The sequence below is a fragment of the Oncorhynchus mykiss genome, chromosome 20, assembly GCF_057628025.1.
Source record: "Oncorhynchus mykiss isolate SJ-2025 chromosome 20, ASM5762802v1, whole genome shotgun sequence".
NCBI lineage: Eukaryota > Metazoa > Chordata > Actinopteri > Salmoniformes > Salmonidae > Oncorhynchus > Oncorhynchus mykiss.
The window spans coordinates 4,333,170-4,358,292 of record NC_143041.1 but is presented as its reverse complement, the minus strand read 5'-3'; the positions used below and the strand labels follow the sequence as shown (position 1 = coordinate 4,358,292).

General features: G+C 45.0%; 2 protein-coding genes across 11 annotated transcripts in view; one reads left to right on the top strand and one right to left on the bottom strand.

Moving 5' to 3' along the window:
• The window catches only part of nrap (nebulin-related anchoring protein), a 102,971-nt gene extending 94,167 nt beyond the window's left edge, over positions 1-8,804 (top strand). For 6 of the 9 annotated variants that reach the window (XM_021575462.3, XM_090212035.1, XM_036955609.2 and 3 more), the window contains 3 exons: positions 2,009-2,320; positions 3,996-4,154; positions 5,896-8,804. In XM_021575462.3, coding sequence (XP_021431137.3) covers positions 2,009-2,320; positions 3,996-4,154; positions 5,896-6,186 — 762 coding nt within the window. In that variant the 3' untranslated portion in view covers positions 6,187-8,804. The remainder of the gene's footprint in view (positions 1-2,008; positions 2,321-3,995; positions 4,155-5,895) is intronic. The other 3 variants (XM_090212034.1, XM_090212033.1, XM_090212031.1) reach the window with 1 other exon arrangement.
• An 8,958-nt stretch (positions 8,805-17,762) lies between these two features.
• dnmbp (dynamin binding protein) overlaps positions 17,763-25,123 on the bottom strand; it is a 119,717-nt gene continuing 112,356 nt past the window's right edge. For both annotated transcript variants that reach the window (XM_021575455.3, XM_021575456.3), the window contains 9 exons: positions 24,027-24,226; positions 23,776-23,906; positions 23,444-23,548; positions 22,586-22,714; positions 22,122-22,454; positions 21,528-21,716; positions 21,223-21,421; positions 20,218-20,897; positions 17,763-19,983 (listed from right to left, as the gene is read on the bottom strand). In XM_021575455.3, the coding sequence (XP_021431130.3) occupies positions 19,798-19,983; positions 20,218-20,897; positions 21,223-21,421; positions 21,528-21,716; positions 22,122-22,454; positions 22,586-22,714; positions 23,444-23,548; positions 23,776-23,906; positions 24,027-24,226 (2,152 nt within the window). In that variant the 3' untranslated portion in view covers positions 17,763-19,797. The remainder of the gene's footprint in view (positions 19,984-20,217; positions 20,898-21,222; positions 21,422-21,527; positions 21,717-22,121; positions 22,455-22,585; positions 22,715-23,443; positions 23,549-23,775; positions 23,907-24,026; positions 24,227-25,123) is intronic.

The window sequence follows — 25,123 nt, the reverse complement described above, 5'->3', positions numbered from 1 at the left end:
ACTTTGTTGTCCTTAAGCCATTTTGCCACAGCTTTGGAAGTATGCTTGGGGTCATTGTCCATTTGGAAGGCCCATTTGCAACCAAGCTTTAGATTCCTGACTGATGTCTTGAGATGTTGCTTCAATATATCCACATAATTTTCATTCCTCATAACGCCATCTATTTTGTGAAGTGCACCAGTGCCTCCTGCAGCAAAGCACCCCCACAACATGATGCTGCCACCCCCGTGCTTCACGGTTGGGATGGTGTTCTTCGGCTTGTAAACCTCCCCCTTTTTCCTCCAAACATAACGATGGTCATTATGGCCAAATAGTTTGATTTTTGTTTCTTCAGACCAGAGGACATTTCTACAAAAAGTATGATTTGTCCCCAAACCATAGTCTGGCTTTTTTATGGCGTTTTTGGAGCAGTGGCTTCTTCCTTGCTGAACGGCCTTTCAGGTTATGTTGATATAGGACTTGTTTTACTGTGGATATTGATACTTTTCACCGATTTCCTACAGCATCTTCACAAGGTCCTTTGCTGTTGTTCTGGATTGATTTGCACTTTTCGCACCAAAGTACGTTCATCTCTAGGAGACAGATCGCGTCTCCTTCCTGAGCGGTATGACAGCTGCGTGGTCCCATGGTGTTTATACTTGCGTACTATTGTTTGTACAGATGAACGTGGTACCTTCAGGCGTTTGGAAATTGCTCCCATGGATGAACTAGACTTGTGGGGGTCTTCAGATTTTTATTGATGTCTTTGCTGATTTCTTTTGATTTTTCCCATGATGTTTTGATTTTCCCATGACTCATGCAAAGAGGCACTGAGTTTGAAGGCAGGCCTTGACATGCATCCACAAGTACACCTCCAATTAACTCAAATGATGTCAATTAGCCTATCAGAAGCTTCTAAAGCCATGACATCATTTTCCGTCATTTTCCCAAGCTGTTTAAAGGCACAGTCAACTTAGTGTATGTAAACTTCTGACCCACTGGAATGGTGATACAGTGAATTATACGTGAAGAAATCTGTCTATAAACAATTTTTGGAAAAAATGACTTGTGTCATGCACAAAGTAGATGTCCTAACCAACTTGCCAAAACTATAGTTTGTTAACAAGAAAGTTGTGGAGTGGTTGAAAAACAAGTTTTAATGACTCCAACCTAAACGTATGTAAACTTGCGACTTGTATTTTACACGTTCTTACCTCATCACCATTATTGTTTATGTGGAGAGTGAACAGTAATGGACCAAGTATAGAACCTTGTAGGACCCCTTTAACCAACTCCAATGGCTCCGACTGGATGTCATCGACTCAAACAGCCCGACTTCTATCCTTTAGATAGTCATGAAACCAACAACAGGCATCCGATCCCAGTCCTATTGACGACAGCTTACCCAAAAGTATCACATGGTCTACAGTGTCAAAAGCTTTAGACAAATCTATGAACAAGGCGGCACAGTACTTTGTATTATCTAGGGCGTTTGTAATATCATTTACAACACGTACAGTGGCCATAGTGGTACTGTGTTTAGGTCTGAAGCCAGATTGATTGCTAGAAAGAGTATTTTTAACAGTTCAAAATTATTGTTGTAGCACCAATGACTCTAAAATTTAGCCAAACAGGAGAGCTTAGAGATGGGCTGATAATAATCCAATTCACTACCATCACCTCCCTTGAGGAGTGGTAAAACAAAAGCTGTTTTCCAAGATTTAGGAATCTTTCCTACGGCTAATGTTTGATTGAAGATATGCGTCACTGCACTAGCAATTATAGGTGCCCCGCATTTGAGTAAATATGGATCCAGATTGTCAGCGCCTAATGATTTCTTCTAATCTATAACAGATGGTGCAGATAAGACCTCATCTTCTGTGACTTTTTGGAAATGAAAAACCGGCTTACCGTTTTCCACATCAGTTGATGGGCTGAAACAATAGACCGGTCAGGATCGTGAGAGCCAAGTGTAGAGCCAAGTGGAATTGGGCGATTCTCTAAAATGCTCCTGTCTTTGCACCCTCAGTTCCGCTACAAGGAAGCCTTTGTGAAGGAGAAGGGTCAGCAGGTGGGGCTGCTCAGTGTCGAAGATGACCCAAAGATGGTGCACTCCCTGGCAGCCAGCAAGCTCCAGAGCTGCCTGGGGTACAAGAGGCAGGCTCAAGAGACGCGCTCCCAGTTCAAGATGCATGCCAACCAGCCTGTGTTCCAGCAGGCCAAGAAGAGCCAAGCTCTGGCCAGCAACCAGACCTATCACCAGAGGCTCCATGACTACACCTTTGACCCCCAGCAGCTCAACGTCCAACACGCCAAGCAGGCCTACAAGCTGCAGAGTGACGTGAGTGTGTGTGTGTGCTCGTGCATGAATGTGTTTGTGTGTCTGTGGGGGGGTACCCATTGTAAATTGTAGAAAAGATTTAGAGTTTAAGGTATACTCAATTTACTGGGATTCCAGTGCAGAGAATATAATAGTGAAGACATCAAAACTATGAAATAACACATGGAATCATGTAGTAACCAAAAAAGTGTTAAACAAATCAAAATATATTTTAATGTTAGATTCTTCAAAGTAGCCACCCTTTGCCTTGATGACAGCTTTGCACACTCTTGGTATTCTCTCAACAAGCTTCACCTGGAATGCTTTCCCAACAGTCTTGAAGGAGTTCCCACATATGCTGAGCACTTGTTGGCTGCTTTTCCTTCACTCTGCGGTCCAACTCATCCCAAACCATCTCAATTGGGTTGAGGTCGGGTGATTGTGGAGGCCAGGTCATCTGATGCAGCACTCCATCACTCTCCTTCTTGGTCAAATAGCCCTTACACAGCCTGGAGGTGTGTTGGGTCATTGTCATGTTGAAAAACATATGATAGTTTCACTAAGTGCAAACCATATGGGATGGCGTACCGCTGCAGAATGCTGTGGTAGCCATGCTGGTTAAATGTGCCTTGAATTGTAAATAAATCACAGACAGTGTCACCAGCAAATCACACCCACACCCACACCTTCACACCACCTCCTCCATGCTTCACAGTGGGAATCACACATGCAGAGATCATCCGTTCGCCTACTGTGTCTCACAAGACACAACGGTTGGAACCAAAAATCTCATATTTGGACTCATCAGACCAAAGAACAGATTTCCACTGGTCTAATGTCCACTGCTCGTGTTTCTTGGCCCAAGCAAGTTTCATATTCTTATTGGTGTCCTTTAGTAGTGGTTTATTTGCTGTAATTCGACCATGAATGCCTGATTCATGCAGTCTCCTCTGGACAGTTGATGTTGAGATGTGTCTGTTACTTGAACTCTGTTAAGCATTTATTTGGGCTGCAATCTGAGGTAAGGTTACCTCTAATGAACATATTCTCTACAGCAGAGATAACTCTGGGTCTTCCTTTCCTGTGGCGGTCCTCATGAGAACCAGTTTTATCATAGCGCTTGATGGTTTTGCGACTGCACTTGAAGAAACTTTCAACGTTCTTGAAATTTCCGGATTGACTGACCTTCATGTTTAAAGTAATGATGGACTGTCATTTCTCTTTGCTTATTTGAGCTGTTCTTGCCATAATATGGACTTGGTCTTTTACCAAATAGTGTTATCTTCTGTATACCACCCCTACCTTGTCACAACAGAACTGATTGGCTCAAACGCATTAAGAAGGAAAGAAATTCCACAAATTACTTGAAATGCATTCTAGGTGACTACCTCATGAAGCTGGTTGAGAGAATGCCAAGAGTGTGCACAGCTGTCATCAAGGCAAAGGGTGGCAACTTAAAAGAATCTAAAATGTAAAATATATTTAGATTTGTTGAACACTTTTTTTTGGTTACTACATGATTTCATATGAGTTAGTTCATAGTTTTGATGTCTTCACTATTATTCTACAATGTAGAAAATGGTCAAATTCAAGAAAAACCCTTTTGACTGGTACAAGATATGCACTGTGTGTACAAAACATTAGGATTACCTTCCTAATATCGACTTGTGCCCCCCCCCAACGCGATCTGTTGCAGGTGAACTACAAGTCAGATCTGAACTGGATCAGGGGTGTGGGCTGGACCCCCCCTGGCTCCCATAAGGTGGAGATGGCCCGGCGGGCTGCAGAACTGGGCCTGACGGAGAGCGTGAGCACTGAGGAGGCCATTGCCCAGTACCAACACATGATGATGATGGTGAGAGAGCGAAATACAGCTTTTATGTATATTGTTTTATAAAATGCTATTGCAACCTCTTTGCAATAAGAAATTGAGAAAAAGCTCAAGAGAAGTTTCAAGTTCCTCTGTCCAGTGTCTTGTGTTCTTCTGCCCATCTTAATCTTTTATTTTTATTGGCCAGTCTGAGATTTGGCTTTTTCTTTGCAACTCTGCCTAGAAGGCCAGCATCCCGGAGTTGCCTCTTCAATGTTGACGTTGAGACTGGTGTTTTGCGGGTACTATTTAATGAAGCTGCCAGTTGAGGACTTGTGAGGCATCTGTTTCTCAAACTAGACACTAATGTACTTGTCCTATTGCTCAATTGTGCACCGGGGCCTCCCACTCCTCTTTCTATTCTACAATAGTCATTTATAACATTAACAATGTCTACACTGTATTTCTGATCAATTTTATGTTATTTTAATGGACAACAAAATGTGCTTTTCTTTCAAAAAGAAAGAAAGTAACCCCAAACTTTTGAACAGTGTATACATTCACCTGTGGATAGTTTCATGAAATACAGCTCTCGCCCATGAAAGCCAGCACACAGTCATTGTTTTCACCTATATTAAATGCAAGTGCCCACTCCAGTATTCCCTTCCCCTTCCCTTGTCTTTGCGGCGAACATGGCACAACTGCACGTCTATTCTCTGATAGGGACGCACCCGAATCGATCACCTAATATGACCCGTCTGCGTTGAACAACCCTCCGAACAACGTTCTGGTGAGACTCTGTATACTGAAATCCCACCTCAGACCATACGATGATACAACCCGACCGTAATGCTGGAGCACGTAGGCCCCCATGCTAGACATTCCGGATATGTCACAGTCCTTCCCCCAAATTCAAAACTACTACCAATAGTCTGCATTCTTATGATGACCGGCCTCTATTTCAGGGTACCCCTCTCACCAACAATCACATAAACAAATTGAAACTTCACTCTCCTACAGATACAGAAAGGGTAGATGGCCCTTAATACAGGAGGTATTGGTAAGAAACTAGCTTTTTTTTATTTTAGGCTGTTCACCTACCGATTCTCCTTCCCACCAAGTCTCTCTCAAAGGTGAATCCTGTTCGTGCCAATTGTTAAAAATGAAAATGCTATTGCAATATGGAATCAATCTACATACAATATCCCATAATGACGTGAAAACAGGTTTTATACATTTTTGCAAATGTATTACAAATCAAAAACGGATAACTTATTTACATAAGTATTCAGACTCTTTGCTATGAGACTTGAAACTGAGTTCAGGTGCATCCTGTTTCAGTGGAAGGCACAAAATATTGTCAAAGACTCCAGCTACCCAAGTCAGACTGTTTTCTCTGCAAATGCACGGGAAGCGGTACCGATGCACCAAGTCTGGAACCAACAGGACCCTGAACAGCTTCTACCCCCAAGCTCTCTGCACATGGACTCCGTAGTGGTGCCCTGTGTATATAGCCACGTTATCAGTACTCATTGTGTATTGATTCCTTTTTGTTATTATTCTTCTATTATTTCTCCTTTTTTTCTTCTCTTCATTGTTGGGAAGGTTCACAGATCTACCTGTTGTTTACGAAGCATATGACAAATACAATTAGATTTTAGGATTTGATCTCCACTTATCAATGAGAATGACAGATCTAACACATTTATATCTGCAAGGAGTCTGGTCATACACAAAACTAATATGGAAGGTGTAAATATGTCCAATCTCTCTCTTCATCCACCAGCAGCAGATGGAGGAGCAGCAGCAGCTGTCAGAACCTGTTGAGACCAGCAAAGAGTTCCAGCAGTCGGGAGTCAATCTAGACGCAATGGAGATCCTCCACGTCAAGAGGAAGAAGACCATCCAAACGGTGAAGAAGTCCAATTCCTCCTCCATGGATAGCAGCGTCAAGAAGTTAATGATGTCTTCCAACTCAGCCATAGAGTCAATGATGGCTTCCACCTCTGTCTCAGCCATTGAGAACACAGTCAAGATGTCCACAACGAGTGAGGCATCGGCCATAGAAAATGCTTAGACAATGTTGTGAGAAGGTGTTGCCTTAGGGCACGTATCGCACTTATTCCACGGAGGGGGCCGAGTGTCTGTGCGTTTTCACTCCTCCCTTGTACCTGATTGATTAATTAAGGTCACTAATTGGTAAGGAACTCACCTCATCTGGTTGTCTAGGTCTTAAACCAGCAGACACTTGGCCCTCCATGGAATGAGTTTGACACCCCTGCCCTAGGGGGTAGGTGGACGTTGCTTCTAACTGATATAGGGTCTGGTCTTTTTTAATTCACCTGATGGATGAAGTAAGGGATTGGAGTTGGGTTACCTGATCCTAGATCTATTAAGAGCAATTTCTACCCCAAGATACAATTAGATAATGTTGAGGGAACTGTGCATGTAGAATCAGGAAGGGAATTGAAAAGTGCTGTAAGTGGTTTATGTTGAAGGTTACCTCATTACACATTCATAACCCATACACAACATTCATAAGAAAGTATATGAGAATGTCATAATTTATTTTTCAACAATGACAAGTTTATATTTTTGTTACAGTGCCTTCAGAAAGTATTCATACCCCTTGACTTCATATTGCTCCACATTTTGTTGCGTTACACCCCGAATTCAAAATGTATTAAATCCATTTTTTTCCTTACCCATCTACACACAATACCCCATAATGACAAAGTGAAAACATGTTTTTAGAAATGTTTGCAAATGAAATATCTAATTTGCATAAGTATTCACCCTGAAGCAATTCTTGTTAGAAGGATCTTTGGCAGCGATTACAGCCACAAGTCTTTCTGGGTAAGTCTCTAAGAGCTTTGCATACCTGGATCGTACAATATTTGCACATTTATTATTTATACAATTCTGTCAAGTTGGTTGTTGATCATTGCTAGGCAGGCATTTTTAAGTCTTGCCATAGATTTTCAAGCAGATTTAAGTCAAAACTGTAACCAGGCCACTTAGAATCATTCAATGTCATCTTGGTAAGCAACTCAAGTGTATTTTGGCTTTGTGTTTTATGTTATTGTCCTGCTGAAAGGTGAATTGGCCTGCCAGTGTCTGTTGGAAAGCAGACAGAACCAGGTTTTCCTCCAGGATCTGCGTATGCATAGTTATATTCGGGGGGGGGGGGGGGGAGGGTTTATCCCCACAAAATTCCTAGTCCTTTCCGATGACAAACTTAACCATATCATGATGCAGCCACCACCATACTTGAAAATGGGAAGAGTGGTACTCAGTGATGTTGTGTTGGATTTGACCCAAAGATAATGCTTTGTATTCAGGACATAAAGTTAATTTCTTTGCCACATTTATTTAAGTTTTACTTTTGCCTTATTGCATGTTTTGGAATATTTGTATTCTTTACAAGCTTCTTTGTTTTCAGTCTGTCGTTTAGGTTAATATTGTGGTGGTGTAACTACAATGTTGATCCGTCCTCAGTTTTCTCCTATCACACCCATTAAACTCAGTAACTGTCAGGAACAGTCACCACTGGCTTCAGTGAAATCCCTGAGCGGTATCCTTCCTCTCCAGCAAGTTAGGAAGGACACCTGTATTTTTGTAGTGACTGGGTGTATTGATACATCATCCAAAGTGTAATTAATAAAAGTGTACTTGTGTGCTGTAAAGTGTTAGTCCCATGTTTCTTGAGCTGAAATAAAAGATCTTAGGAATATGCATACGTAAAAAAAGGTTATTTCTCTCAAATGATGTGCACAAATTTGTTTACATACCTGTTAGTGACCATTTCTCCTTTGCCAAGATAATCCATTCACCTGACAGGTGTGACATATCAAGAAGATGATTAAACATGATCATAACACAGGTGCACCTTGTGCTGGGGACAATAAAAGGCCACACTAAAATGTGCTGTTTTGTCACACAACGCCACAAATGTTTTGAGGGTGCGTGCAACTGGCATGCTTTTTAAGGTATCTGTGACCATCTCTATTCCAATTCATGTGAAATCCATAGATTAGGGCCTAATTAATTTATTTGAATTTACTCATTTGAAATTGTTGCATGTATGCGTTTATATTTAGTATATGTGACTTGTTAAGCACATTTTTACTCCTGAATGTATTTAGGCTTCCCATAACAAAGGGGTTGAGAACTTATTGACACAAGACATTTCAACGTTTAATTTTAAATAAATTTGTAAACATTTCTAAAAACATAATTCCACTTTGATTTATTGTGTGTAAGCCAGTGACACAAAATCGAAATGTAATACCTTGTAAATTCATGCTGTAACACAACAAAATGTAGAAAAGTAAAGGGTTGTGAATACTTTCTGAAAACTCTGTATGTCACAATAATAATCCTATGTCGACTTGCATTCATGAAATGCAATAAAATAGTTATTTTGTACAGCATGTTGATGTGTTGTGTATGGCTTATGAATATTGGGCTCCTGAGTGGCACAGCAGTCTAAGGCACTGCATTGCAGCGCTTGAGGCGTCACTACAGGTTCAAATCCAGGCTGTATCACAACCGGCCGTGATTGAGAGTCCCATAGGGCGCCGCACAATTGGCCCAGCGTCGTCCGGGTTTGGCCGGTGTAGGGCGTCATTGTAAATAAGAATTTGTTCTTAACTGACTTGCCTAATTAAATAAAGGTTACAATTTTTTTTTAAATGTCATGAAACCCTTCTTTTTTTACCCTTCAAATCAAGTGTAAAAGGAGAGGGAGAAGGAAATATGTAGAAAGTGCTTTGAGAAAATGTGTTTTTTGCTTGTAACTTTTTTCCTACCCTCGCTCCACTTGTTGATGTTAAACTGATTTATCGTAGTAGCAAGCAGCAGGCAGTAGCAATCGCAATGATCAGAGGAAAACCCGGAGTAGAAGAGACCAGTGAAATGACCAAACTGATTTATCGTAGTGCTACTGCCTGCTGCTAGCTAATCTCAATGATCAGAGTAAAACACAGAGTAGAAGAGACTAGAGCAGGGGAGAGTGTTCCTGGCATATTCCACCAGACCAGTTGCTGACTCCAGGTGGTGGAGTTACTGGCAACAAGACACCGGAGCGCCGTCTCCATATCTTGATTGGCTCGCTCCGACTGGCCGTTAGATTGGGGATGAAACCCAGAGGACCGGCTGGCTGACGACCCAATAAGAGTGCAGAACGCCTTCCAGATTTGGGACGAGAACAGGGACCCCGGGTCCGAGACAAAGTCAACCGGAGTCCATGGATACGAAAGACGTGCTGCACCATAAGCTGGGCCGTCTCCTTGGCTGTAGGTAACTTAGGAAGAGGGATGAAATGGGCGGCCTTGGAGGATCTGTCCACGACTGTCAGAATGGTGGTGTTGCCATCTGACGGAAGAAGCCAAGTGACGAAATTTAGAGAAATATGGGACCAGGGGCAGTGAGGGACACGAAGTAACTGTAGGAGGCCAGATGGAGCTTGCCGCGGAGTCTTGCTTTGTGCGCATAGCATGCATGCGGCGACGAAGGCAGAGACATCAGGAACGAGTACCAGGTAAGCCTGGAGGAATGAGCCCATTCTAGGACCTTAGACAAGACCGCATCAGGCACAACCCCCCCCCCCCCCCCCCCCGAGTTCTCGGGTACCCACGTTGTAGTTTCTTTCTGCAGAGTTAAGTCGATGGGACAGGAAGGCACAGGGAAGAAACTTTTGGTCCTGGGCAGATTGCTGGGACAGGATGGCCTCCACTCCAACATCAGAAGCATCAACCTCAACCACAAATTGATGGGTCCGGATGGATGAGGATGGGTGCTGTTGTGAACCGATGCTTCAGTTCCACAAAGGCTTTGTTGACAGCTGGAGACCATGTAAATGGTACTTTGGGAGAGGTTAGTGCAGAGAGGGGGCCGCCAGGGTGCTGTAACCCCGAATGAAACGGCGGTAGAAGTTAGCAAAACCTAGGAAACGTTGCAACTGCATCCTGGACTTGGGTTGAGGCCAATCCACCACTGCTTTCACCTTTCCAGGATCCATCTAGACATTTCCCTCAGCAATGACATATCCCAGAAAGGAGATGGTTGAGTGGTGGAACTCACACTTCTTGGCTTTTATGAACAATTGGTTCTCCACGAGGCGCTGAAGGACCTGTCTGACATGCAGAACATGTTCTTGGGCAGACCGGGACAAAAACAGGATGTCGTCAAGGTATACGAACACAAACTGGTTTAGCATGTCCCGGAGCACATCGTTTACCAGGTCCTGGAAGACAGTTGGTGAGTCCAAACGGCATTATCTGGTACTCATAATGTCCACTGGCTGTGTTGAATGCTGTCTTCCATTGATTACCTTCACATATCCAAGCCAGGTGGTAGGCATTCCAAAGGTCCAGCTTGGAAAAAATGGTGGCCCCTTGGAGAGGTTCAAAGCCAAGGAGAGGAGTGGTAGGGGGTAACAATTCTTAATCGAGATATCATTAAGACCCCGGTAGTCAATGAACTGACGCAGGGTCTTGTCCTTCTTCTCCACAAAGAAAAACCCTGCGCCGGCAGGAGATGCAGACGGACGGATGGCCCCAGTTACCAGAGACTCCTCTATGTACACCTCCATGGCCTTGGTCTCCGGCCCAGAGAGAATATAACCTACCACGAGGTGGTGTGGTGCCTGGGAGGAGATCAATGGCGCAATCATAAGGACGATGTGGGGGAAGAGAAGTAGCCTGTGCCTTGCTGAAAACCTCCAGGAGGTTGTGGTACTCTTTGGGAACGGTAGAGAAATCCGAGACTTGATTTAAACCCTGAGGAGGCTGTCTCTGGGAAGGCTGCGCTGCTTTGAGGCAATGGGAATGGCAAAACGGACCAACCCAGGTTTGAACTAGTGGTCCAATCAATAACTGGGTTGTGTTTCTTAATCCAAGAAAATTCCAAAACAACTGGAACATGGGGAAACTCAATGAACAGGCACAGTGCTGTGGGTAACTCTTCCAATGGAGCGTCCGTTCAGTGCTCTAGCATCCATGGGAACAGAGAGAAGTTGAGTGGGAATACCTAATTCAGAAACTAGAGTAGCATCCATAAACTCTCATCTGCCCCAGAGTCAATGAGCACCCGAAGATATTTAGACTGGTCTCCCCACAGCAGTATAACAAAGGAGGGAGTACGGTTAATGGGATTAAGAAGATTCCCAGTCTGGCTCACCAGAGTACTTGTGCCTACTATAGAGATAGGTCTCCTAACTGGGCAGGTGGCTATATAATGTCCTGCAGTCCCACAATACAGACAGTACAGACATCTGTTGGAACTCAGCCTATGTGAACGCTCCTTAGGCGATAATCTAGCTCTGCCCAGTTGCATAGGTTCCGGAGTATCTGACTCACCCGTCGCTGATGATTCTCGATGGATTCACTTCTGGATTCCTTCGAAGGTGAGCGAGCAACTGCGGATGAACTAGTGTGATCCAGGACAGACCTCTTCTCACTCCTGCGTTCCCTTAGCTGCTCATAAATTGTAATGGTGAGGTCGATGAGGGAATCGAGGTCCACAGGCAATGCCCAAGCAGCTAGCTCATCCTTTATCTCCTCAGATAGTCCGTGAAGGAAGGTATCAAAAAGGGACTCCGGATTCCAGGCACTGGATACCGGAGCATCGAAAACCTTTCTCTCCTCTGACATAAAGTCCTTGAGATGACAACAAACGGTGGATTGTTGCTTCCAAACAGCCAACGCCCAGGATAGCGCCCTTGCCGACATTAGCGTAATAATATATGCTATCATAAATCAGTCCGAAGGAAACGAAGATGGCTGTAGCTCAAAAATAAGGGAGCATTGAGAAAGAAAACCCCGGCAGGTACCAGGATCCCCAGAGTATCGCTCCAGAGGTGGTAAGCGGGGTTCTCGGGGTGCCGGGGTAGGCTGTACAGACTCACCACTCACAGGGAAAAAGTTTCTGAGTGGTTGGGGGTTCTCAGAGGTGGTAGGCTAAACCCCTGGTCATGGCGTTCCATCAGTGAACGAAGCCCTTCCAGAAGGTCCTGAAGTAGCTCCTCCAATGGCGGCTCCCTGCAGGGAGACGGCGGCTCCCTGCAGGGAGACAGCGTGGCAGAGCTGGTCCAGGTCTGGTTCGTACTCGAAGGGCACAAGGCAAGACCCAGTTGCAGACACAGGAGGCAGATGGTTAGAGTCCAAGATGTTTATTAACAATCCAAAAGGGGTAGGCAAGAGAATGGTTATGGACAGGCAAAAGGTCAAAACCAGTTCAGTTCCAGAGGTACAGAATGGTAGGCAGGCTCAGGGTCAAGGCAGGCAGAAAGGTCAGGCAGGCGGGAATGGAGTCCAGAAAAACAGGCAAAGGTCAAAACTGGGAGGACTAATAAAAGAGAATAGAAAAGCGGGCGCACGGGAAAAACACACTGGTTGACTTGAACATACAAGACAAACTGGCACAGAGAAACAGGAAACACAGGGATAAATACACCAGGGAAAATAAGAGACACCTGGAGGGGGTGGAGACAATCACAAAGACAGATGAAACATATCAGGGAGTGACAATGTTGTGCTTTAATGCATAATTAACATGTTAACTTTAATTGACCTTAAGTGAATACACATCATTTCTTTGCATATTTCTTGTGGGCACAATTCTAGCTCAAAATTCTGCCTGCTGTTTTATCATTAGGTCTGGTGCTTTTCTTGATGATGCTCACTAATAACTTGATATACTGAGTTGGTATTTGATAAACTGTGTTTTCTTTGTCTGGCAGGATCAGCTTTGTGACAATGCACTGGTAAGAACTTAAAGCTGGACTGGGAGTAAATGCTATGGGTCCAAACTTACAAAGGTTTAAGCATAGTAGCTGTTAGCTTTTCCCATAAGAAAACTTTAGCCAATTAACCATTATTCTAACATGAACATCTGACCAGCATGAAATGCACAGTTATGTTTCCAGTATTCGTAGCTGTGCATTGGACGGGGCCACAGTGTCTCCCGACTCTTCCTGTCTCAGCCTCCAGTATTTATGCTGCAATAGTTTGTGTCGGGGGGCTAGGGTCAGTCTGTTATATCTGGAGTATTTATCCTGTCTTATCCGGTGTCCTGTGTGGATTTAAGTATGCTCTCTATAATTTTATTTTTCTCTTTCTTTCTTTCTCTCTCTCTCAGAGGACCTGAGCCCTAGGACCATGCCTCAGGACTACCTGGCCTTGCTGTTCCCAGTCCACTTGGCCCTGCTGCTGCTCCAGTTTCAGCTGTTCTGCATGCAGCTATGGAACCCTGACTTGTTCAGGGTTCCATAGGACTTACTACCTGTCCCAGACCTGCAAGGACATGCTACCTGTCCCAGACCTGCTGTTTTAAACTCTCTAGAGACAGCAGGAGTGGTAGAGATACTCTGAAGGATTGGCTATGAAAAGCCAACTGACATTTACTCCTGAAGTGCTGACGTGTTGCACCCTCGACAACCACTGTGATTATTCTTATTTGACCCTGATGGTCATCTATGAACATTTGAACATCTTGGCCATGTTCTGTTATAATCTCCACCCGGCACAGCCAGAAGAGGACTGGCCACCCCTCATAGCCTGGTTCCTTCCTAGGTTCTGGCTTTTCTAGGGAGTTTTTCCTAGCCACCGTGCTTCTACACCTGCATTGCTTGCTGTTTGGGGTTTTAGGCTGGGTTTCTGTACAGCACTTTGTGACATCAGCGGATGTAAGAAGGGCTTTATAAATACATTTGATTGATTGATTGAGCCAATCAAAGTTCTTAAAATAGGTAAACTTGCCCAACGGAGGGAGAAGGCTAATAGGTTACTTCGTCTTGTCTGGGAGGGATGGACCAATATACAGTACCAGTCATATGTTTGGGCATATCTAGTCATTCCAGGGATTTTCTTTATTTTTTATTATTTTCTACATTGTAGATGAGGTAGTCCAGGTGACTACATGAAGCTGGTTGAGAAAATGCCAAGAGTGTGCAAAGCTTTCATCAAGGCAAAGGGTGGCTACTTTGAAGAATCTCAAAAATACAATATATTTTGATTTGTTTAACAGTTTTTTAGTTACTACAGGATTCCATATACAGTGCCTTGCGAAAGTATTCGGCCCCCTTGAATTTTGCGACCTTTTGCCACATTTCAGGCTTCAAACATAAAGATATAAAACTGTATTTTTTTGTGAAGAATCAACAACAAGTGGGACACAATCATGAAGTGGAACGACATTTATTGGATATTTCAAACTTTTTAACAAATCAAAACTGAAAAATTGGGCGTGCAAAATATATTTTGTATATTTTATAGGTATTTTCCTTTCCATGGTAGCAAGATCTTATCTATTTTTGCTAACTTTCTATAAAAATGTATTGGAGTGAGAATTTCTTTCCTTCGGGATTTGTATACCCGTGTTTGTCCACATCCCCGTCAGACCATTTTATTGGTAAACTACAGGGTAATGCAAAAGTTACATTTTTACATCTTTCGAAAAGAACACACAGTGCCACCCACAGAACAGAAGCAGATCAACTGCCAAATGCATTTCCATCACCCTCACCTCGAATTGTATTATACTATAAAGCCATAAAAAAACATATATTTTTAAAATCCTTTTTATTTTATTTTCCATAATTGGCTATGGAGGTGTTGGGTTTGCGCCAGACGTAACATTTTCCTTGATGGCCAAAAAGCTCAATTTTAACCTCACCTGACCAGAGTACCTTCTTCCATATGTTTGGGGAGTCTCCCACCTGCCTTTTGGCGAACACCAAACATGTTTTCTTGTTTTTTTTCTTTAAGAAATTGCTTTTTTTCTGGCCCAGCTCGGTGGAGTGTATGGCTTAAAGTGGTCCTATAGACAGATACTCCAATCTCTGCTGTGGAGCTTTGCAGCTTCTTCAGGGTTATCTTTGGTCTCTTTGTTGCCTCTCTGATTAATGCCCTCCTTGCCTGGTCCGTGGGTTTTGGTGGGCGGCCCTCTCTTGGCAGATTTGTTGTGGTGCCATATTCTTTCAATTTTTTTCTCATGGAGTTAATGTGGGATGTTCAACGTTTCTGATATTTTTTTATAACCCAACCCTGATCTGTACTTCTCCACAACTTTGTCCCTGACCTGTTTGAATAGCTCCTTGGTCTTCATGGAACTGCTTGCTTGGTGTTGCCCCTTGCTTAGTGTTGTTGCAGACTCTGGGGCCTTTCAGAACAGGTGTATATATACTGAGATCATGTGACAGGTCATGTGACACTTAGATTGCACACAGGTGGATTTATTAAACTAATTATGTGACTTCTGAAGGTAATTGGTTGTACCATATATTATTTAAGGGCTTCATAGCAAAGGGGGTGAATACATATTCACAAACCACTTTTCCGTTTTATTTATGTATTTGTATATTACAAATGTATATTATTATCTCTTCTGTGGGCTTTGGCTTTGCCAGACCAACCCTGCCAAGCAGGCTCAGAATTTTGAGGGGGCGGTGTTGCTCTAGAAATTCTCTGACGACATTTTGGCTGCATACAGGCCGCTTACAACAGGCCCTTAAAACAGATAGGGTCTTCTCCTTAGTATCTGGGTTGTTCAGGTGGGTGCCAAGGGTATAGGGTTGTGGACCGTTCCATCAATATAGGACCATAAATAAATAAATTAGATGTATATTTTAAAATGCTGTTCCACCATGATAGAACATTAAATAACTAAATAAATAAGATGTTTCATTCATTATAAAATGTACATCCCTCATCTGCACAACATTGAAAGCTTTCTCACAACCCCTGCTCACAGAAATACATTGGTTTTGGGATATACAGCCATTTCCTTTCTCACTCAACACCACACTTTCCCAACACACACCACACCATCCATCCATCCACACATACTGTGCCTTCAGTTTACTGTGTTTTTATCTCCACCATGTTGAATTAGTGCTTTTGTGTTTCAATTAGTTATATTTGAAGATAGATAGAAAAGTATTGTATTATTACAATCCATAACAGGGCTAGAATTGTGTGTTTCCTTATTTGCCTCCTCTATGAGAACATTGTAATGTTTAGAATAGCCATGGAGTAGTATCTCTGAACGACCGCCGAACAAGGAGAGGAACCAACGTCGGCAGAAGTCGTGACAGTACCCCCCCTTAACGTGCTGCTCCAGCAGCACGCCGACACCTGCCTCAGGGGCGACCCGGAGGGCGAGGCGCAGGGCGATCCAGACGAAGACGGTGGAACTCCTGCAGCATTGAAGGGTCCAACTCGTCCTCGACCGGAACCCAGCACCGCTCCTCCGGACCGTACCCCTCCCACTCCACAAGGTACTGAAGGCCCCTCGCCCGACGCCTCTCCTCCGGACCGTACCCCTCTCACTCCACGAGATACTGAAGGCCCCTCGCCCGACACCTCAAATCCACTATGGAACGAACGGAGTTCGCCGGGGCCCCCTCAATGTCCAGAGGGGGCGGAGGAACCTCCCGCACCTCAGACTCATGGAGCAGACCAGCCCCCACCGGCCTGAGGAGAGACACATGGAACGAGGGGTTAATACGGTAATCGGGGGAGCTGTAACCTATAACAAACCTTGTTCACTCTCCTCAGGAATTTAAATGTCCCCACAAACCGTGGACCCAGCTTCCGGCAGGGCAGGCGGAGGGGCAAGTTTCGGGTCGAGAGCCAGGCCCGGTCCCCCGGTGCGAACACCGGGGCCTCACTGCGGTGACGGTCTGCGTTCTCTTTTTGGTGCAGCACGGCCCACGCCAGAACCGGCTGGTACCCCGGTACGCACTGGAAGGGAGAAAGGTTAGTGGAGAAGTGGCGAAGCGAGTTCTGTGCCATCTCGGACCAGGGCACGAACGCCGCCCATTCCCCCGACCGGTCCTGGCAATAGGACCGCAGAAACCTGTCCACATCCTGGTTTACTCTCTCCACCTGCCCATTACTCTCGACTGAAACCCTGAAGTAAGGCTGATCGAGACCCCCAGACATTCCATGAACGCCTTCCAGACCCTAGACGTGAACTGGGGACCTCGATAAGACACTATATCCTCAGGCACCCCGTAGTGCCGGAAGACATATGTTAACATAGCCTCCGCAGTCTGTAGGGCCGTAGGGAGACCAGGCAGAGGGAGGAGATGACAGGACTTAGAGAACCGATCCACAACGACCAGGATCGTGGTGTTACCCTGTGAGGGGGGAAGATTGGTAAGGAAATCCACTGACAGGTGTGACCAAGGCCGTTGTGTAACGGGTAAGGGGTGTAGCTTCCCTCTGGGCAGGTGCCTAGGAGCCTTACACTGGGCGCACACAGAGCAGGAGGAAACATAAACCCTCACGTCCTTAGCCAAGGTAGACCACCAGTACCTCCTGCTCAAACAGCGCACTGTTTGACCGACCCCAGGATGACCAGAGGAGGGTGACGTGTGGACCCAATAGATCAACCAGTCACGAACAGCAGATGGGACATGGGCTCTGCACGTAACGCCTGCTCAATGTCTGCGTCCAACTCCCACACTACTGGCACCACCAGGCAGGAGGTGGGGTGTATGGGAATGGGATCCATGGGCCGCTCCTTTGTGTCATACAGCCGGGACAAAGAGTCTGCCTTCACGTTCTAGGAGCCTGGTTTGTAGGAAAGGGTGAACACGCAACAAGCAGCCCATAACAATGAAGTAAACACACAGAGCTCAAGGGATATTTTCCAGCTAAGCTGATTTTCTTTTTTATTCCAATGAAAACATCACTTGACAATGGAGTGCAGTAAGTAATACATTCTCAATATACAGCATGATATACAGTACCAGTCAAAAGTTGACACACCTACTCAGTCAAGGGTTTTTCTTTAGTTTTACTATTTTCTACATTTGTAGAATAATAGTGAAGACATCAAAACTATGAAGTAGTAACCAAAAAAGTTTGACTTTGCTTATTTGAGCTGTTCTTACCATAATATGGACTTGGTATTTTACCAAATAGGGCTATCTACTGTATACCACCCCCTCCCTATCTTGTCACAATTGATTGGCTCAAACGCATTAAGTAGGAAAGCAATTCCACAAATGTGCTTTTAAAAATGAATCTGGTTGAGAGAATCCCAAGAGTGTGCAAAGCTGTCATGAAGGCAAAGGGTGGCTACTTTGAAGAATCTCAAATATAAAATATATTTTGATTTATTTAACACTTTTTTGGTTACTACATGATTCCATATGTGTTATTTCATAGTTTTGATGTCTTCACTACTATTCTACAATGAAGAAAATGGTAAAATAAAGAAATACCCTGGAATGAGTTGGTGTGAACAAACGTTTGACTGGTACCGTATATGTATGAGGAGAGCGAGAGACCAATCAGAGACAGATCGTCTTTGTCCCTATTGGTTAAACTCCCACCCTCACTATAGGAAAACCTTTCATCACCCTCAGCTTTTAAACACTCTGTCAAACCCAGTTGAATGGAGCTACAGAACCATTGCATTCAGATTCAAACTACAAACAGATCATTTTAAAGGAGTGCTGCAATCCTCGATTTGTTCTTTTGATTTTTGAAATTTAAATAAGAGCATGTTTGTGATTATTTACATTTTTTATGGGCTTTAGGTTGGAATCTACACTTACAGTAGATATTACCTTTTGATCAACCCACAATAGTGTTCAATGCTCTAAACCACAGGAGGTTGGTGGCACCTTAATTGGGGAGGACGGGCTCGTGGTAATGGCTGAAGTGGAATAGGTGGAATGGTATCAAATACATCAAACACATGGTTTCCGTGTTTGATGCCATTCCATTGGCTCCGTTCCAGACATTATTATGATTCATCCTCCCCTCAGCAGCCTCTACTGCTCTAAACCCAACCTGCTTCTCAAGGCCACTTCATACTCACAATACTGGCGGTTTTTAACCTGGGCTGGGTTCCGATTCGCTACCCTTCTCCAGAAGTGTGCACTCGTTCACCCCCCCCCATTCATTTAAAAGCATTGGATTGGTGCAAGCACGGCTGGAGAGTTTCCACCAAAATATTCCTCACACCAGTCCATTCCTTTTAAATCCACGAGGGGGAGTGAATGGGTGCACACTTCGGGAGAAGGGTCGAGAATTGGAATGTAGCACCAGTGTCTCACAAGTAGATTATATACTGCACAAAATCATTATCATCCTCGTCTCACTGTTCACTTTGTAGGGTAATGCTCTAAATTACATACACACACTTGAAATGTTATACTGGAAGTCTTGTCTGAGTTTAGGCCTCAGGATATTTGAGTTTTGAAGTCTGAACCAAACCCCTTCAAATTCCTAACTCACAGCCCAATAAGCTTCCCCAATGAGGTTATCTAACATATAACCAACTCTATAGACCCAGAGTATTTGGTTCTGAGACTGGGCAACTCACAAGTGTATCACAGCATATGAGGGAAAAGAGAAGAGACACTCCCAAGTAGTAACAAAAATGAAAAAAGTCTATAAATACAGTATAGTCATTTAACAACTTTCAAAGAAGTAGATCAGCAGCACGGTAGAGCACCCCCCCCCAAATAAAACCTCAACCACAGATCCCCTTCAATATTAAGGCACCAGATATCCTGTTGATGGTTTGGTCATTTGTTTAAGTGTTTGTTTGTATGTTTGTTGTTGTTTGGAGTCTGGAGAGCAGTCTGCTATCACGGGGTGAGCTCATTCTAGTGTGGGGGCTCTGACTTTGGGGGTTAGGAGGCACCTTCCCCCAGGGGAATTTTTCAGGTGTACTCAGACTTGCGAATATAGTTGGAGGGGATGTAGCCTCGCCTGCCCCCCGCCTCACCGAGCCACCACTCGCTGTTGCCGTTCATGTCCTGGAACTCCAGGATGCGGACACGCTGATTGGCCGAGATGCTCAGCTCGTTAGCACAGCGGGCAGTGAATGAGTAGATGGCATAGTAAATCTAGAATGAAAAAATTATTAGATTGTCTTCTGTTAACAATGTCTGAACAAAGGAATAATGTAAAATTATAATACTGCATTCAAGATGGTTTCAAACAATAATTTTTTGAGGAATAATTGAAAACCTATTCCAACATAATAAATACACAACATAACCATTTATCAAATGACTGATTTATCTACATTCCTCTAATAACAGACTTTATTTCACAGTCCTATTGTAGGCCCGTCATACCTGATGCCCATCGAGCTCTGACTCTAGCTCAGGTTTGGGCTCCGCCTCTGGTTCAATGAACTCATCCCTTGAGTATGGGGACCTCCTCTGACCACCAAAGTCTCCATTCCGTTGGTACGAGCCGAGGGCCGCCTCAGTTGGGCCAGATCTCTGAGATAGACCCAAACGGTTGTTTCTGTGTGAAGAACAAGATTCTGTCTCCGAAGAGTCAGACAGCTCCTTGTGATTGGTTGTTGTTGTTTTACTTGAGTCGAATGAGTCCCTGTGATTAGAGGACTGTCGGTAGGTGGGGTCTGTAATGTCTCTGTGATTGGGGGAGTTTCGGAGCGCTGGGTCCAACAGGTCCCGGTGATTGGAGGGATTTCTGGGGGAGTCTGCAGGATTGCGGTTTGGCGAGGGAGTGTCTCTGTGGTGAGTTCTGCGGGAGAGGGTGGGGTCCTGGTTTAGGTCAAGGTTGGGGCGGGGTGAGGAGTGGCTTGTGTGAGGAGCAGTGGAGAAGCTGACGACTGACGTTTCCTGGTTGAAGGTCAGCGTGCTGTTACTGTTCTGGCGGGAGAACACAGGGGATGAGCCACCATAGCCTGACTCATTGGAGGACTGGCTCTCAATGGAGACATCCGATTGGCTCCTGCGTTGGTTGTAGGGTTTCAGGAAGGAGCTGTACACAAAGCCCTTGGAGACTGCAGAGAGAAAAAATATGAATTAATCACTGATCAGCAATCATGCCAATGCAGAATCGCATTAATTTTCACACTATACGACACTAATCAATGAGTTCTACTACCACCAACCAACTTCAGTGTAAACAAAAATAGCAAGTTACACTTTATTTTACAGTCTGCAGTCAAGGGTTTTGGGATCGGAACAAGCACGTACAATCAAATAAGTCCGCAAAACTATCTATTGTCACCACATGATTTTGTAGAGTACCTACAGCCCCATTATTTCCCAACCAATATTGTCCATCTCAATAGCTCTGCTTCTTGTGTTGCACCCCATACTTACCCCCGTTATCGATGAGCCAGCGGTTGTTGCTACCCATGGGGTCCTGTTGTTTGATGACGCCCACCATGTCTCCCACTAATATGGACACGTCCAACTCCTGGGCCGCGTTAAAGTTCCTCTCCGCCTGGAAGAGTTTCTCTGGGCCGTACCGGGCCAACAGTCCTGCTCTCTGCTCATCTGTCTGCAGGATGTAGTTAGGCTAAGATATCAAGAGAGAGAAACAGACATTCAACACCATTAGTACATCATTATATATCATTATTATGCCAAGTGGAACTGGCATCTAGGTAAGCAGAAACACTCACCGGTCCCTGCAACTGCTTCTTGGAGGTCTGTTTCTCCAGGGTCTTCTTGTCAAGAGGCTTGCGTGTGGAGGTGGAGGGTGGGAGGCTCTCTTGGCAGAAGCTGAAGCGCTGTAGAAGCTGGAGGACTCTACCATACTCCTCTTGGAACAATGATATCAGGTTCCCCTCATTGCCCCCAATGCATGATAACTGGAGCAAGAGAGAATCAAGAGTGAGAAAAAGCAATAGACACTAGTTACTAAAGCCAGCAGTAACCCTTGTGTGCCAGTAAGACATTAACTAGAAATTAATGTGGTCTCATGCAGATGCCATTCACTCAGCTGGGAGCTAGATCAATTATGCCAATAACGCATGGATACTGTAATACTATAATACCTCTAGCACTCTGCACTCAAAAGTTGAATTCTGAATATCAAGAATACAAAAAATATATATTGTAATAATTCCTGTATTGTCCATGCCTGTGGTGTCCAACATGTCCTGTCCTGAATTTGATTTAGAATAAATATGGCATGCAGGTCCCAACATAATGTCACCCTCTAGCGCGTGCGCACACACACACACACACACACACACACACACACACACACTTACCTGTAGCAAAGGCTGCAGCTGCCCTAGCGTTAGCTTGGTAAAATCTCTCTGGGCCTGTGCAAAGGCTCTCACACAGCCAGTAAACAGGTCTTCAGCAGCACGATGAAACTTGGGCAGCTCGTCCAACAGCTGGGCATTGAGCGCCTCGTAGTTGTTGCGTGCCGCCTGCAGCTCGTCCTGGACGCGGCGGTCTTTGAGGCGCTCAGCACGCTCCTTGCAGTTGTCGTAGTCCAGCAGCTTGTCAAAGCGCTTCTGAATGAGCTTGTGGGGCCCGGCAAACATGAGCAGAAGCTGGGTGAGAGGGAAGATGACCAAGGCTTCCGCTCGCTCCTTCTGCTTACACACATACACGCACATGTACACACACACACGGGAAAGGGAAGAACCTTTTAGCTTGTTTTCTATATTGGGACATGCTTCATAACGGTCTTATGATTAGAACAAAATTGGATGTCAACACTCACAAAGTGGGGGAACTGCTTGTCGCTAATGGAACGGTGGGCTCTCTGGAATCGTTCAGGGTCCAGCTGGCTCCGGTCTGTGTAGATGTCACAGAAACTGATAGCAGCCAGCACCTTCACTGAGGCCGATTCCTATTGGACAACACACACGCCAGTCAACACATGGGCCAGCCGATGACATGATAGAAGAAGAGTGATTGATCTGGGTCGTGTTCATTAGGCACCAATTGGAAGAAAATGGACTGAGGCAAAAAGGGACTTTTTAAAAATAGTTTTCAGTTGTATGCCCGAAGGAAGAAAACCCTGGTCAAAAGTCCATTTTGGAGCAAGTTTACAGTAGAAACAGTCTAGGTGGGTATCGCTGATAGTGATTGAACATTAGCAATCGTGCATACCATCCATTATATGTGCTTTTTGACATGCACATATCTTTATTTTATTCACTTAACCTTTATTTAATTAGGCACGTCAGTCAAGAACAAATTCTTATTTACAATGACGGCCTACCCAGGCCAAACCAGGACAACGCTGGGTCAATTGTGCACCGCCCTATGGGACTCCCAATCACGGCCGGATGTGATACAGCCTGGATTCAAACCAGGGACCTTAGTGACGCCTCTTGTACTGAGATGCAGTGCCTTAGACCGCTGTGCAACTCAGGTGTACTACAACTTGACAACAGCCGCTGCTATGATGCAGTGATTTAGACCGCTGCGCCACTCGGGAGCCCAGTCTTCTGCTTGCATTCATTCTGAATGCTTGTATTTGAATGACCAACTCACTTGTATGTGAATGAATGCGTTTGAAGTGTGATTCTACATACTATAGTGTGACTGTATGTAGTAGGATATTACTATTTACCCGAATATGCTGCAGGTACAGAGAGATGTCCCTGATGAAGGACTTGATGAGTCTCTCCTGGAGTCGGAACCTCTTCTCTGCCTCATCAAACGCCTCATCTTTGATCTGAAGAAAAGGGGGTGGAGAATCATCAGCAACTACAGATTTCATCACCAGTCCAAATTCAAATAGGAGTGCAAAGGGAAGACTGCCGCTAGTTTAGAGATGTTTAAAGATGTATGTGACAGACATAGTGAGACTTACGGCCACTTCTATTTTACACTCAATCAATGTAGTCATGGACAAATGTATTGTGACCATGGAGGTCATCTTTGGTCAACCTTTAGCCATACCTGGGGGGAGATCCCGGTGAGATGTTTGAGGTGGCTGCTCACGCGGTTGGACTTCTTAATGATGGAGTGCATGCTCAGCTTGGAGATCTTGTCAATGAGGGTGTCCTCGTCCCCTTTCCTGTACTTGAGCACTGTGGACAGAAGGGGACACATGAGTTAAAAACTGTTGCTAAATACACTAGTAAACTAAAGCAAGGGTCTCCAACTTCAGTTTTGGAAGGGGACCAGCGTGTACAGGCGTTTGCTCATACCCAGGTCCTTCCTCCTCTTGTATTCATTTATGTTGACATTGATCTCTTTGATGGACAGCAGTGCCTGGGCCAGTAGGGGCCTGTCGTGGTGAGACTCGGGCGTGGCACTCAGCAGCTCCATTAGTAGCAGTGGGTACCGCATCACCCTCTGCACCGGCTTGATCAGGAATGAACCCAGGTTGATGTAGTTGGTCTTCCCCCTGAGAGGGGGGATAATAGGAAGGAGATTGAGAGAAAGGTGGTGAGGATTGGGGATGGAGAAATACAGAGAGAGAGAGTTTGAAGGTAAAGGAGGAGTGAGGAGAAATGGGAAAGGACAGGATTGAAATTCAAAACAGAGAGAGAATTAGAATGTGAGCAAGAGATGCTTTGGAACACCCACCAGTCACTTCGGGAAGGGACACAACCACAAACCAAGCTGGCTACACCCACCAGTCACTTTGGGAAGGGACACAACCACAAACCAAGCTGGCTACACCCACCAGTCACTTTGGGAAGGGACACAACCACAAACCAAGCTGGCTACACCCACCAGTCACTTCGGGAAGGGACACAACCACAAACCAAGCTGGCTACACCCACCAGTCACTTCGGGAAGGGACACAACCACAAACCAAGCTGGCTACACCCACCAGTCACTTCGGGAAGGGACACAACCACAAACTAAGCTGGCTACACCCACCAGTCACTTCGGGAAGGGACACAACCACAAACCAAGCTGGCTACACCCACCAGTCACTTCGGGAAGGGACACAACCACAAACCAAGCTGGCTACACCCACCAGTCATTTCGGGAAGGGACACAACCACAAACCAAGCTGGCTACACCCACCAGTCACTTCGGGAAGGGACACAACCACAAACCAAGCTGGCTACACCCACCAGTCACTTCGGGAAGGGACACAACCACAAACCAAGCTGGCTACACCTACCAGTTACTTCGGGAAGGGACACAACCACAAACCAAGCTGGCTACACCCACCAGTCACTTTGGGAAGGGACACAACCACAAACCAAGCTGGCTACACCCACCAGTCACTTTGGGAAGGGACACAACCACAAACCATGCTGGCTACACCCACCAACTCTGACATCAC